This window comes from Erythrolamprus reginae, chromosome 3 (genome assembly GCF_031021105.1).
Source record: "Erythrolamprus reginae isolate rEryReg1 chromosome 3, rEryReg1.hap1, whole genome shotgun sequence".
NCBI lineage: Eukaryota > Metazoa > Chordata > Lepidosauria > Squamata > Dipsadidae > Erythrolamprus > Erythrolamprus reginae.
In genome coordinates, this window is record NC_091952.1 from 168,051,660 (window position 1) to 168,065,548 (window position 13,889).

At 42.0% G+C, this 13,889-nt stretch overlaps 1 protein-coding gene across 4 annotated transcripts in view; it reads left to right on the top strand.

The window, feature by feature from the left end:
• Positions 1-13,653, top strand: part of LOC139164685 (glutamate decarboxylase 1-like) — a 53,583-nt gene extending 39,930 nt beyond the window's left edge. For 3 of the 4 annotated variants that reach the window (XM_070747124.1, XM_070747127.1, XM_070747125.1), the window contains 3 exons: positions 61-168; positions 6,479-6,568; positions 9,381-13,653. In XM_070747124.1, coding sequence (XP_070603225.1) covers positions 61-168; positions 6,479-6,568; positions 9,381-9,554 — 372 coding nt within the window. In that variant the 3' untranslated portion in view covers positions 9,555-13,653. The remainder of the gene's footprint in view (positions 1-60; positions 169-6,478; positions 6,569-9,380) is intronic. The other variant, XM_070747126.1, reaches the window with a different exon arrangement.
• The last annotated feature ends 236 nt before the right edge of the window (positions 13,654-13,889 follow it).

Below are 13,889 nucleotides of genomic sequence, written 5' to 3' on the forward strand. Positions count from 1 at the left end.
TTTACATTGCAAACTTGCAATAGAATGACTCATGTTTGTTCTTCCTTTTGTATCTTACAGGGCACAGGAGGATTTGAAATTCTTATCAACAGATTTTTGGAACTTGCAGAATATCTTTACAAGGAACTCAAGAGAAGACACAACTATGAGTTGGTTTTTGATGCTGAGGTTAGGAGTTAAGAGCAGCAAGAAGTCTCTGTATTACTTCTTTATCTTGTTAATTCCAGATCCAAAAAAGTCTTCTTCACAAAGGAGGAAAAGAGCCAGTTTGATCTATTGGTTAAGACATCAGCTAGAAAGCAGACCATTAGTTCAAATTCTGCTTTAGCAATGAAAGCCAACTAGGTGACTTTGGGCCAGTTTCTCTCAGCCAAATCCATTTCATTTATTTTTATTTATTGAGTGATTTTGTCCTTTACACAGTGAGGGTTATATTGGGTATACATATAGTAAATATAAAATGAAGGTTATAGAGGATATACATAGAAAAATATATCTAAGAAAGAATAGAATAAATATAGGAAAGAAGAATGGTATAGGAGATATAGGAGAGCAATAGGACAAGGGACAGAAGGCACTCTAGTGCACTTATCCATGCCCCTTACTGACCTCAATCGTGTATAATCTAAGGGTAAAGTGTTGGGGGTTTAGGGATGACACTATGGAGTCTGGTAATGAGTTCCACACTTCAACAACTCGGTTACTGAAGTCATATTTTTTACAGTCAAGTTTGGAGCGGTTAATATTAAGTATAAATCTGTTGTGAGCTCCTGTGTTGTGGTTGAAGGTGAAGTAGTCGCCGACAGGCAGGACGTTGCAGCATATAATCTTGTGGGCAATACTTAGATCATGTTTAAGGCATCTTAGTTCTAAGCTTTCTAGGCCTAAGGTTGAAAGTCTAGTCTCGTAGGGTATTCTGTTTTGAGTGGAGGAGTGAAGGGCTCTTCTGGTGAAGTATCTTTGGACATTTTCAAGGGTGTTAATGTCTGAGATATGATATGGGTTCCAAACAGATGAGATGTATTCGAGAATGGGTCTGGTGAAAGTTTTATAAGCTCTGGTGAGTAGTGAGAGACTGCCAAAGCAGAAGCTACATAGGATTAGGTTGACAACTCTTGAAGCTTTCTTGGCTACAGTGGACTTTGACACTTAAGTCTTTTGTTATTAATATACCGAGGTCTTTAACCGAGTGGGGGTTATCTTTGATAATTTGATTGTTCAGTTCGTATTTGGAGTTCAGATTCTTTTCCCTAATGTTTAGGACGGAGCATTTGCTGGTTGAGATTTGGAGTTGCCATGTGTTAGACCACTCAGAAACAGTGCCCAGGTCTTTTTGGAGAGTAGTTTTGGAGAGTAGTTTTGTTGGTGGTGTTGAAGAGTTTTACATCGTCGGTGAAAAGGACACAGTTGCTTGTGATGTAATCACAAAGGTCATTGATGTAGAGAATCAAGAGCGTTGTTCCCAGTCCACTACCTTGGGGGACACCACTTTTAACAGGGATGGGGGTGGATATGGTGTTTCCTATTTTGATCACTTGTTGTCTGTTTGACAGGAATGCTGTAATCCAGCTGTGGAGTGATCCTGAGTTGCCATAGGATTTGAGTTTTAGGAGTAGTTTATCGTGAACTACTGAATCAAAGGCTTTGCGAAAGTCGATATTTATTTATTATTATTTATTATTTGGATTTGTATGCCGCCCCTCTCCGAAAACTCGGGGCGGCTCACAACAAGTGAAAAGACAATCCAATACATAATCCAATTAATTAAAATATTATAAATTTAAGAAAAACCCCTATACTAATATACACACACACAAGCATACCATATATAAATTCAACGTGCCCAGGGGAAGATGTTTAGTTTCCCCATGCCTGATGGCAAAGGTGGGTTTTGAGGAGTTTACGGAAGGCAGGAAGAGTAGGGGCAGTTCTGATCTCCGGGGGGAGTTGGTTCCAGAGAGCCGGTGCCGCCACAGAGAAGGCTCTCCCCCTGGGGCCCGCCAACCGACATTGTTTAGTTGACGGGACCCGGAGGAGGCCCACTCTGTGGGACCTAATCGGTCGCTGGGATTCGTGCGGCAGAAGGCGGTCTCGGAGATATTCTGGTCCAGTGCCATGAAGGGCTTTAAAGGTCATAACCAACACTTTGAATTGTGACCGGAAACTGATCGGCAGCCAATGCAGACTGCGGAGTGATGGTGAAACATGGGCATACCTGGGTAAGCCCATGACTGCTCTCGCAGCTGCATTCTGCACGATCTGAAGTTTCCGAACACTTTTCAAAGGTAGCCCCATGTAGAGAGCATTACAGTAGTCGAACCTCGAGGTGATGAGGGCATGAGTGACTGTGAGCAATGAGTCCCGGTCCAGGTAGGGCCGCAACTGGTGCACCAGGCGAACCTGGGCAAACGCCCCCCTCGCCACAGCTGAAAGATGGTTCTCTAATGTGAGCTGTGGATCGAGGAGGACGCCCAAGTTGCAGACCCTCTCTGAGGGGGTCAGTAATTCCCCCCCCAGGGTAATGGACGGACAAATGGGATTGTCCTTGGGAGGCAAAACCCACAGCCACTCCATCTTATCCGGGTTGAGCTTGAGTCTGTTGACACCCATCCAGGCCCCAACAGCCTCCAGGCACCGGCACATCACTTCCACCACTTCGTTGACTGGGCATGGGGTGGAGATGTAAAGCTGGGTATCATCAGCATATTGATGATACCTCACCCCATGTCCTTGGATGATCTCACCCAGCGGTTTCATGTAGATGTTAAATAGCAAGGTGGAGACGACCGACCCCTGAGGTACCCCACAAGGGAGAGACCTCAGAGTCGACCTCTGACCCCCCACTAACACCGACTGCGACCGGCCAGAGAGGTAGGAGGAGAACCACTGAAGCACAGTGCCTCCCACCCCCAACCCCTCCAACCGGTGCAGAAGGATACCATGGTCGATGGTATCGAAAGCCGCTGAGAGATCGAGGAGCACCAGGACAGAGGATAAACCCCTGTCCCGGGCCCGCCAGAGATCATCCATCAACGCGACCAAAGCGGTTTCCGTGCTGTAACCGGGCCTGAAGCCCGACTGCTGGGGACCTAGATAATCAGCTTCTTCCAAGGACCGCTGGAGCTGGAGTGCCACCACCTTCTCGACAACCTTCCCCATGAAGGGAAGGTTGGAGACTGGACGATAGTTGTTGAGTACGGCTGGGTCCAGGGAAGGCTTCTTGAGGAGGGGGCGCACAAGCGCTTCTTTATAGAGTGGTGGAAAAACTCCCCTCCCCAAGGAAGCGTTGGTAATCTCCTGGGCCCAGCTCCGTGTCACCTCCCTGCTGGCCGAGACCAACCAGGAGGGACACGGATCCAGTAGACAGGTGGCGGAACTCACAGCTCCAATGGCCTTGTCCACTTCATCAGGTGTCACCAGATCAAACTCTCCCCAGATAGGTGGACAAGTACGTGCCCCAGTCACCTCGACTGACTCATTGTCAGTCGACTCTGTTTTACAATTGGAGTCGAGGTCGGCCCGGATCTAAGCGACTTTATCAGCGAAAAACGTGTTAAACTCCTCGGCACTACTCTGCAAGGGCTCCCCAACTCCCCCCTGGTTAAGAAGGGAGCGGGTCACCCTAAACAGAGCGGCCGGGCGGGATTCCGCTGATGCAATCAAGGCGGCATGGTACGCGCATCTTGCCGCCTTCAGCGCCACTTTGTAAGTCTTAATGAAGGCTCTTACAAGTGTTCGATCAGATTCAGACCTGCTCTTCCTCCATCGCTTCTCTAGACGTCTCTTTTGGCGTTTCAACTCCCAGAGCTCCTCGTTGAACCATGGGGCTCTATGGGGTCTAGCGCCACGGAGAGGTCGCAAAGGCGCAATCCGGTCGAGAGCCTCCGCAGCAGCCATATTCCAGGCCTCCGCAAGAGACTCCGCCGAACTGTGGATGAGTGCCTCTGGAATAACCCCAAGCGCCGTCTGAAAGCCCTCTGGGTCCATCAGGCGTCTGGGGCGGAACATCTTCATTGGTTCCGCCTCCCTGCGGGGAAAGATTGGAGCCAGGAAGTCAAGCCGTAGTAGAAAATGGTCTGACCATGACAAAGGCACTGCTTCTAAGCCCCTTAGTCTCAGACCATTACTCAATTGCTCGGAAAGGAATACCATGTGATATAAATTGCGTCTATAGATTTCCCTTGATCAAGATGAGTAGTCCATATATTTTTGCAGTGGAGGAGCTGCAGGTTGCAGGATAGTTTTTTTTCTGAATCTAAATTGTTTGTTAGAGAGCAAATTATTAGTTTCTAGATGGAGAGTAATTGATTTGTTTATAATTGATTCCATGACTTTGCATGGGACACAGCATAGTGATATTGGTCTGTAGTTATCAACTAGAGAAGGGTCTCCTTTTTTGAAGATGGGGATGACCATTGCTTTCGACCATAGCTTAAGAAGTGTGCTGATACTGAAGGATTTTTTGAAAATTATGCTTAGTGGTTCAGCTATAGCAGAAGAGAGCTTTTTTAGGAAGTATGCACATAGACCATCTGATCCGACTGATAGAGAAGGTTTGAGGTCACATAATGCTTTTTCAACTCAGTCTTCAGTGAAGTCTATTTGTGTTAGGTCATTGAGGGAGTTTGTGGTCCGATTGATGAAATTGGGGATGAGCCATTGCTATTAACAAAGACAGAGCCAAAGAAAGAGTGAGGAGGTTACCTTTGGAAGAATCATTGTGGTATTCTTTGTTGTTGGGTCCTTTGAGAGGTGGGATAGGTCTAGAGTCTTTGAGTTTATTTTTGATAAAGTTGTAGAAGGCTCAATTAGATTCGGTGCATAGGAGGTTTTCCTCTTGTTTGCTGTAGTAGACAAGGTTTTTCACAAGGTTTTTATTGTGGGAAAATAGGAGGAAGAAGGAATATTGCCTGTATTTGTCATCTGGAATGATTTGTAAAAACAATAATGGCAGGATATAAATAAAATAAATAAATGGACACACTAAGGTAATTATCACGAAGGTTACAAGGGTTTTCCAATCTTTCTTGGCTGGACTACAAGGAATAAATGTGCTTTTTCCGCTTCCACCCCTCCAATCCTTTTTTTCTAATCTTTTTTTCCCTCCTAGCTGAAACTTTGCATATGAACTTTCATGCAAGTGAATTCTTTGCATTATACATTCTGGATGTGAATCAAGATTTCCAGTGACTAGGAAGAATGAATCATTTTCCCTAGGTTCAGAAGCTGCCAAATAAATTAATCAGATTAAATGAAAATATGTTTAAAAATGGGTATGAACCTCACATTTCTGCTTCAGCTGAGTAGAATTCTAATGCTAGAATTCTACATTTTTCAGAACTTCTTTACAAATTCATGTGGGTGCATATTTATTTGATGTTAAGCCCCAGAGATTTCCCTGAGCTATTAATGTGTAAAGTGTAAAATGTTTCATAAATATGCGAACATCAGAAAAGGCAATCCTTAGTTTTCATAATGCCCCAGGAGAGAAAAATAGAGTAGCAAATGTACAATATGAATCAAAAGACATAAAAATGCTTCACGAATAGCAGTTGTAAAATGATCACTAAACTAAAAAAAGGACTATCAAAAGTTAAATGAAATATAAGTTAGATCTGGAAAGGTTCCACAGTCTAAATTTTTGGTATTTATGGAATGTTCTTCACACACATCTTTTTTTCCCCCCTGAGCTAATGGAAAATAACCAATTTTAAAACATGTAATAATTCATTGAGATGCCTCAGAGACTTGTATATAATTAATGAAATTTAAATAGACGGTGTTTTCACACATTTTATCTCAGTAGATATTAATAAACGCTTCATGGAAACATACTAAACCCGAACCAATGTTAATTCTCAATAACACAAGTTAAATTTATGTTCACACAGAAACAAATTCAGCCAATATTTAAGGTTGCAGTGAACTTAATAAAAACATGTTTTAGCTTAATTCATTATGAATTTTGACTCCATAGTAGAGAAATAACCCCTGAGCTATTTCATTATGTTTATTGGGTTGGCAGTAGAAAATATTTTATCCTATGTTAAACAGGCACGAATAATTGTGTTTAATAGAGAGGCAATTCAGAAGGAAGGAAGGAAGGAAGGAAGGAAGGAAGGAGGGAGGGAGGGAGGGAGGGAGGGAGGGAGGGAAGGAAGGAAGGAAGGAAGGAAGGAAGGAAGTAGAATGGCTGAAGTTTCCAATGAGTTTTTTTTTTTCACGCTGTGCATTAAATGGAAAAGAGAACTCGTGCAATATCATCAGGTACAATAAATGCCAACAGAGAATATCATGGGCTTACCATGGGTTCTTATCGTAAGTAAGGATTTTGCATAAAGAGTGGATTTATTTTAATTTTATTTATAAGACTTCAGGTTACAATTTCCCCATCCTACTTGATAAAGTAGAACATTTATTGTAAAAATAAAAATATTTGATTTTACCTCTTCTTCCTTTTTTTAAAAAAATATCCAAGCCTGAATTCAGCAATGTATGTTTCTGGTATATCCCACCAAGTCTTCAGCATATCCCCAAAGGGCCAGAAAGAGACAAAAGACTTCATCAGGTAAAAACTCATATGTACATTTTCTGTCAGAGCAGGGTTTTGCTTTATGGTTTTTTTCAAACTTGGCAACTTGAATATGTGTGGACTTCAATTCCCAGAATTTTCTAATCAACAATTCTGGATATGGAATTCTAGGAGTTTATTTATTTATTTGTAAAATTTACATGCCACCCAACTCGGACTCTGAAGTCCAAGGATGGAGTTGAAGTCCACACTTATTAAAGTTGCCAAGTTTGAAAGCACTATGTTGGAACGAATGTTTATGGAACTAAAATGTTCTATCTATTCTTCCTTATTTCACATAAGTTAAATATATTAGAGGACAACTCCTACTATCCTTACCAATGATCTATTGAATATGACAGATAGGGATAGAGGATCATGTGATCTAGCATTTGGGGAAAGGTAGTCTAATCTTTGCAAATGTGGTTTTGCCTTCAGTTTCTGATGGAAACATTAATGTTTCTGTTCTGCATGGTGTCATCCAACATTTCATTCCAATCTGCTTCTACTTTATTTTTTATAATTGTGGTGGCTCAGTGGCTAAGCCGCCCTGAGTCCTCGTAGAGGGTTGGCATATAAATCCAATAAACAAACAAACAAATAAATAAATAAATAAATAAGCCACTGAATTTGTTGGTCAATATTCTGGTGGTTCGAATCCCTAGTGCTGCATAATGGAATGAGCTTCCATTACTTGGCCCAGCTTCTGCCAAGCTAGCAGTTCAAAAGCATGTAAAAATGCAAGTAGAAAAATAGGGACCACTTTAATAGGAAGGAAACAGTGTTCCGTGCTCCTTGGTCATTTAGTTATATCGGCCACATGATTACCGAGACGTCTTCGGACAACGCTGGCTCCTAGGCTTTGAAAGGGAGATAAGCACTGCCCCCTAGAGTCAGAACCGACTAGCACATATGTGTGAGGGGAACCTCTTCTATTTAAAGACACACCATTGAATCCTTTTTTAATTCTTTAATTTGTTTAATTGAATTATGATATGGCATAAGTAATGCATTATATTACTTGAATATAATGCTATTTATACCATTTTGACTAGAGAATATTAACACTAAAATGTTTAAATCTGTAAAGACAAAGAAAAAAAATATTAACAGCAATATTAAGACATCTCCAAAATGTTAATATTGATAAACATAAGGTTCACCATATTTTAATAAGATTAAGATTTAAGATTTAATTGGATTTGTATGCCGCCCCTCTCCGAGGACTGACTGACTTATTTATTTATTTATTTACTTACTTACTTACTTACTTACTTACTTACTTACTTACTTACTTACTTACTTACATATTTATTTATTAGATTTGTATGCCGCCCCTCTCCGAAGACTCGGGACTTGAGTCTTCGGAGAGGGGCGGCATACAAATCTAATAAACTATAACTCTAATAACTGTATAACTGTTCTTCAGTGGTTCTCCTCCTACCTCTCCGGTCGGTCGCAGTCGGTGTTAGTGGGGGGTCAGAGGTCGACTCCGAGGTCTCTCCCTTGTGGGGTGCCTCAGGGGTCGGTCCTCTCCCCCCTGCTATTCAATATCTACATGAAACCGCTGGGTGAGATCATCCAAGGGCATGGGGTGAGGTATCATCAGTACGCTGATGATACCCAGCTTTACATCTCCACCCCATGTCCAGTCAATGAAGCAGTGGAAGTGATGTGCCGGTGTCTGGAGGCTGTTGGGGCCTGGATGGGTGCCAACAGACTCAAACTCAACCCGGATAAGACGGAGTGGCTGTGGGTTTTGCCTCCCAAGGACAATTCCATCTGTCCTTCCATTACCCTAGGGGGGGAATTATTGACCCCCTCGGAGAGGGTCCGCAACTTGGGCGTCCTCCTCGATCCACAGCTCACATTAGAGAACCATCTTTCAGCTGTGGCGAGGGGGGCGTTTGCCCAGGTTTGCCTGGTGCACCAGTTGCGACCCTATCTGGACCGGGACTCACTGCTCACAGTCACTCATGCCCTCATCACCTCGAGGTTCGACTACTGTAATGCTCTCTACATGGGGCTACCTTTGAAAAGTGTTCGGAAACTTCAGATCGTGCAGAATGCAGCTGCGAGAGCAGTCATGGGCCTACCTAGGTATGCCCATGTTTCACCAACACTCCGCAGTCTGCATTGGTTGCCGATCAACTTCCGGTCACAATTCAAAGTGTTGGTTATGACCTTTAAAGCCCTTCATGGCACTGGACCAGAATATCTCCGAGACCGCCTGCTGCCGCAGGAATCCCAGCGACCGATTAGGTCCCACAGAGTGGGCCTTCTCCGGGTCCCGTCAACTAAACAATGTCTGTTGGCGGGCCCCAGGGGAAGAGCCTTCTCTGTGGCGGCCCCGACCCTCTGGAACCAACTCCCCCCGAAGATTAGAACTGCCCCTACTCTCCTTGCCTTTCGTAAGCTCCTTAAGACCCACCTTTGTCGTCAGGCATGGGGGAACTGAGACATCTCCCCCGGGCATATACAATTTATGAATGGTATGTGTGTATGTATGTGTGTTTAGAAAATGGGGTTTTTAAAATGTTTTTTAGTAGAAATTTAGATTTGTTATAAATTGTTTTTCACTTTGTTGTGAGCCGCCCCGAGTCTGCGGAGAGGGGCGGCATACAAATCAAAATAAATAAACAAACAAATAAATAAATAAATAAATAAATAAATAAATAAATAAAATATGATACAAATATACACTTTAATCATATTTCTGCCATCATTCCAAAATAATGGCTGCTACTACTTAGTTTCTTCAATGCATTATCCCAGGAGTTAAGTATTGTTTTCTGCCCTATCTATCCAGGTTGCTCCAAAAATGAAAGCAAGGATGATTGAAGAAGGCACTACTATGGTTAGCTACCAACCTTTGGGGGACAAGGTGAACTTTTTCCGAATGGTCTTCTCTAATCCAGCAACCAAACAATCAGATGTTGATTTTGTCTTGGAAGAGCTTGAAAGGCTTGGGAAGGATTTGTGATAATCTGAAAACAATGTATTATATTATGTATGCATTATATACAAATTCTTATACAGTGTTCCCTCGCTTTTCGCGGGGGATGTGTTCCGAGACTGCCCGCAAAAGTTGAATTTCTGCGAAGTAGAGATGCGGAAGTAAATACACTATATTTGGCTATGGACAGTATCACAAGCCTTTCCTTAACACTTTAAATCCCTAAATTGCAAATTCCCATTCCCTTAGCAACCATTCAGATTATTACTCAACATGTTTATTTATTAAAGTTTATTAAAAAAAATATTTATTAAAGGCAGATGAAAGTTTGGCGATGACATATGACGTCATCAGGTGGGAAAAACCGTGGTATAGGGAAAAAACCCGCAAAGTATTTTTTAATTAATATTTTTGAAAAACCAAGTATAGACTTTCCGCAAAGTTCGAACCCGCGAAAATCGAGGGAACACTGTATTATAAGGATTTGTGATAATCTGAAAACAATGTATTATTAGTGTTGTGCTGAATCTCCACAGCAGTGTTTCTCCAAATTGATAACTTTAACATGTGCATACTTCAAGTCTCGGAATTCTCCAGCCAGCCCTCTTGACTAGGCATACAGCCCAGGAAGCCAATCTCCATTATCTTCGGTCGATTCAGAGGACGAAGTGTTAGACCCACGCATGCCCAAAATTATGCATAGAAGAGACCAATAGAAGAAATATTATAGGAGATAAGAGAGGCCACCTGGTGGGGCTCCAGTAATTAGAGTTGCTGATATAAATAGCAGCATGCTGGCTTGGGCCGTTGTGGAAGATTATCTGATCGTTGTTTCTTTAGGACCGTGCCTTGCTGTTTCCGAACTTTGTTTGTTGATTTTTCACGACTTGGAAATCAAAGCAGAGCAAAGTGTGAAGAAGAAGGAGGGCTGTGATGTTTCTTCACAGCTGCTAGCTAACTACTTAAGGACTGATTAAGGGGATTGTACAGCCTACAAGGTTGTTTTGGGACTAGTGCTCTTTGCAATACAAAAAGGGTGCTTTGTTTCTTTTTGAATTTTGTGATAAAGAACATTGTTTTTGAACTTTCAAGTGTGTGTGTGTGTGTCTGAAATTTTTACCCTTGAATTTTTGGGAGACTCATACCATAGAGCCCAGCAGAACACTGAGAAGGGTGTTACAGTAGAGCTAATGAAATATACACATGATGGCAAACCTATGGCCCGCATTCCACAAGTGGCACACGGAGCCATATCAGAGGGCATGCGAAGAATTGTCATATGTCAGCTCCAGCATGCATGCATGTGCTGGCCAGTTAATTTTCAGCCTTTTTGGCCATTTCACTGTCCAAAGTCTTCAGGAAAATCTCCTGAAGCCTGGGGATAGAGAAAACAAACTTCACCAGGGGTGAAGAATATCTGGTCCTCAAGGTATAGTCTGAATTGCAGCTCTAACTTCCATTTAATTGTAAGCATGAAAATTGAAATTTTTGGAAATTGTAGCCGCAAATATCTGGAGGTCAAAAATGCCTCACTCCTAGAGAAGGCTGTCTGCCTACTCTAGGAGTGGAAGTGAGAATATTGACTTCATTTTCAATCCAGTTTAGTGATTTCAGCTACAAAAAGATTTCACTTCCATAAAAGACTTAGCAGAACCAAAAAAAGGCTATCAGAGTTAATTAATTTCAAGGGATTGGATTTAGCTCCATTCATGCACAGGGTTAAGCTAACTTAACCCAGGCAACTGATTTATATAAAAACAACTCAATAAGTGACTCCATTTTGTTTACTTAGTTCTGGGGGAAGCTTGAAAAAGCAAGTTTTTCTGTTGTACTGTTTACTGCCAGAGCCATGCAGTGTAGGACACATCTTTTCAGAAGTGCTTACAGTAGCCAAGAGATTACTCCAATTTTCTGTCCAATCAAAAGGAAAGATGGTAGTGAATCTAGTGATAGTATTAAGCCTTCTCTGTGGCGGCCCCGGCCCTCTGGAACCAACTCCCCCCAGAGATTAGAACTGCCCCCACCCTCCTTGCCTTTCGTAAACAACTTAAAACCCACCTCTGCCGCCAGGCATGGGGGAATTGAGATCCTCTTTCCCCCTAGGCCTTTACAATTCTATGCATGGTATGTATGTATGTATGTTTGGTTTTTATATTAATTGATTTTTAATCATCAATACCAAATTACTATTGTACACTGTTTTATTGTCGCTGTTAGCCACCCCGAGTCTCTGGAAAGGGGCGGCATACAAATCTAATAAATAAATAAATTATCAGGTACTTCCTGGAATAATCAGTAGGGATTTTATATTCCTAAAATGGCAACTTTTGACACAATTCATATAATTATGTCTTGCCAGAAGCTCTGGTAAACAAATCTGGTTGGGATACTTTAAAAGCACTGGAGGAGTTCTACATTCCCTTCTTTTGATGTGGGCTGATGATTGTTTTTACTGATTTTTCTGAAGTATTTATTTTTCTTTTCAAAGGATCACATCTATTTATTTCAGATACCGATAAATAGTGGCAAGTGATATCAACATAAATTTTACATCTTAGAGTTTTGTAGTGATGTATGACCATTTCTCAAGATGACACAAGGATTTTAGTTTTATATATTAATTATTAATTTAATCAATTACCTATAAAGCCTTTCATAGCCTAGGGTTAGGTTTTCTAAAGGACTGCCAATCTCATGATTTCTGATGGCCAGTACATGCCAGCAGAGTTAGTATGCTGCAGGACTTTATAATCAAACTGTGCCATCAGTGGGGACCCAGAAATGTGCCTTTTTTACTATGAGGTCTCACTAGTAGTGTATTCTAAACCCCTTTACTATCGGTTTGAACATGTACTTGCATGCCACTTCTGTGCAGGCACAGAAGCATCCCAGACAGGTGGGCAGAGCTTTCCACTGTTGGGGCTACTGGTTGTAAGAACTAGTCCAAAGCAGGAGCAACCCACCGCTGGGTGTCGCAATGCGATTCATGTGACTCCTATCCTGATCAAATTATGCAAAGTATTGAACATCTGACTGTTCTTTCAGGCTGGGATTGAGATGGATAGAACTTTTTATGTCTTGTACGGGAGTGATTGGATCGCATCTTGCGCTTTTATTTTTATTGTGAACTGTCCATGGATGATTTGGAGTTGGGCAATGCCTAAATTGAGTTAAATAAATAAATAGTGGCCAACAGCAACATCGTTCCAGGCAGGGGTGGATTCCAACATACCTCGCTCCCGGTTCGCTTCTTCCTGCATCCTCTGTGTGCATATGCACAGTAATGAAATATCTGAAAAAAATAAAAATAAAACAAAGCTGAAAAAATGAGGGTGACCACATGCACAGTGCCAGAACTCAGCACCTGCACATGCTCAGAAGGGAAAAAATATAAAAAAAAACATTCAAAAACATTTTTAAAAAGATGGGGGCAGACTGACACTGACCAATCCGGTTCAATAATGTCATAATGACGTCACCAAACCAGGAGGAACCCACTCCTGAATTCATGGGCAGGTAATGAGCACACATTTTAAAAAATGAAGGACTCATTACTGTTGTAGTTAGCTCTGGTCCTGCTCCTGCCCCAAGGACTGTGGATGTGGGGGAGACATCCACATGCTGCAGGCCTCTTTTGCCCCCGGTGGAATCTGCTGATGAAGGCTCCTCTGACCAAGAAGACATAAGTGAGAGGGAGGAGGAGAGTGTGGCAGACAGCTCAGAAGGAGATCAATTATCTAGCTCCTCCTTGGATTCAGACCAAGAGTTAATGATACAGCCATGCATGCAGAGAGCAATGCATAGACAACAACAACTGAGAGATTATTATCAAAGAAAATGAGGCCACCTGTGGTTGGGTGGGGCTGTGGTAATTAGTGAGGCTGCTATAAATAGCAGCCTGTGGGTTTGGCCATTGTGGAGGATTATCTGATCATTGTGTTTCGTGACTGCTTTACTGACTTTGACTTTTGTGTGCTGATTTTCCCGGCTTTGTGTCACTTTGTGAAAGAAGAAGGACTATGAATTGCCTCACAGCTGCAAGCTAAGTGTCACAGAACTGATAAGGGACTTGTACAAATTACCAGTTTGTTTGGAGACAAGTGCTCTTTGCTATACTGTACCAAAAGAGGGCTTGGTTTAAGTACTTTTTCATTATAAAGAACATTGTTTTGAATTTTCAAACGTGTGTGTGTCTGAAATTGTATCTGTGCATTTTTGGGAGGACTCTACCAGAGAGCTCGACAGAACAATTACCATAGATTCTAACTAGTTTTTTGTTTTTTGGGAGAGTTTGGGCAGCAAGAGTTATTTTATGTTTGAGACTGGATGAAAATTTGACATATAAATTCAATATTAGCCTGA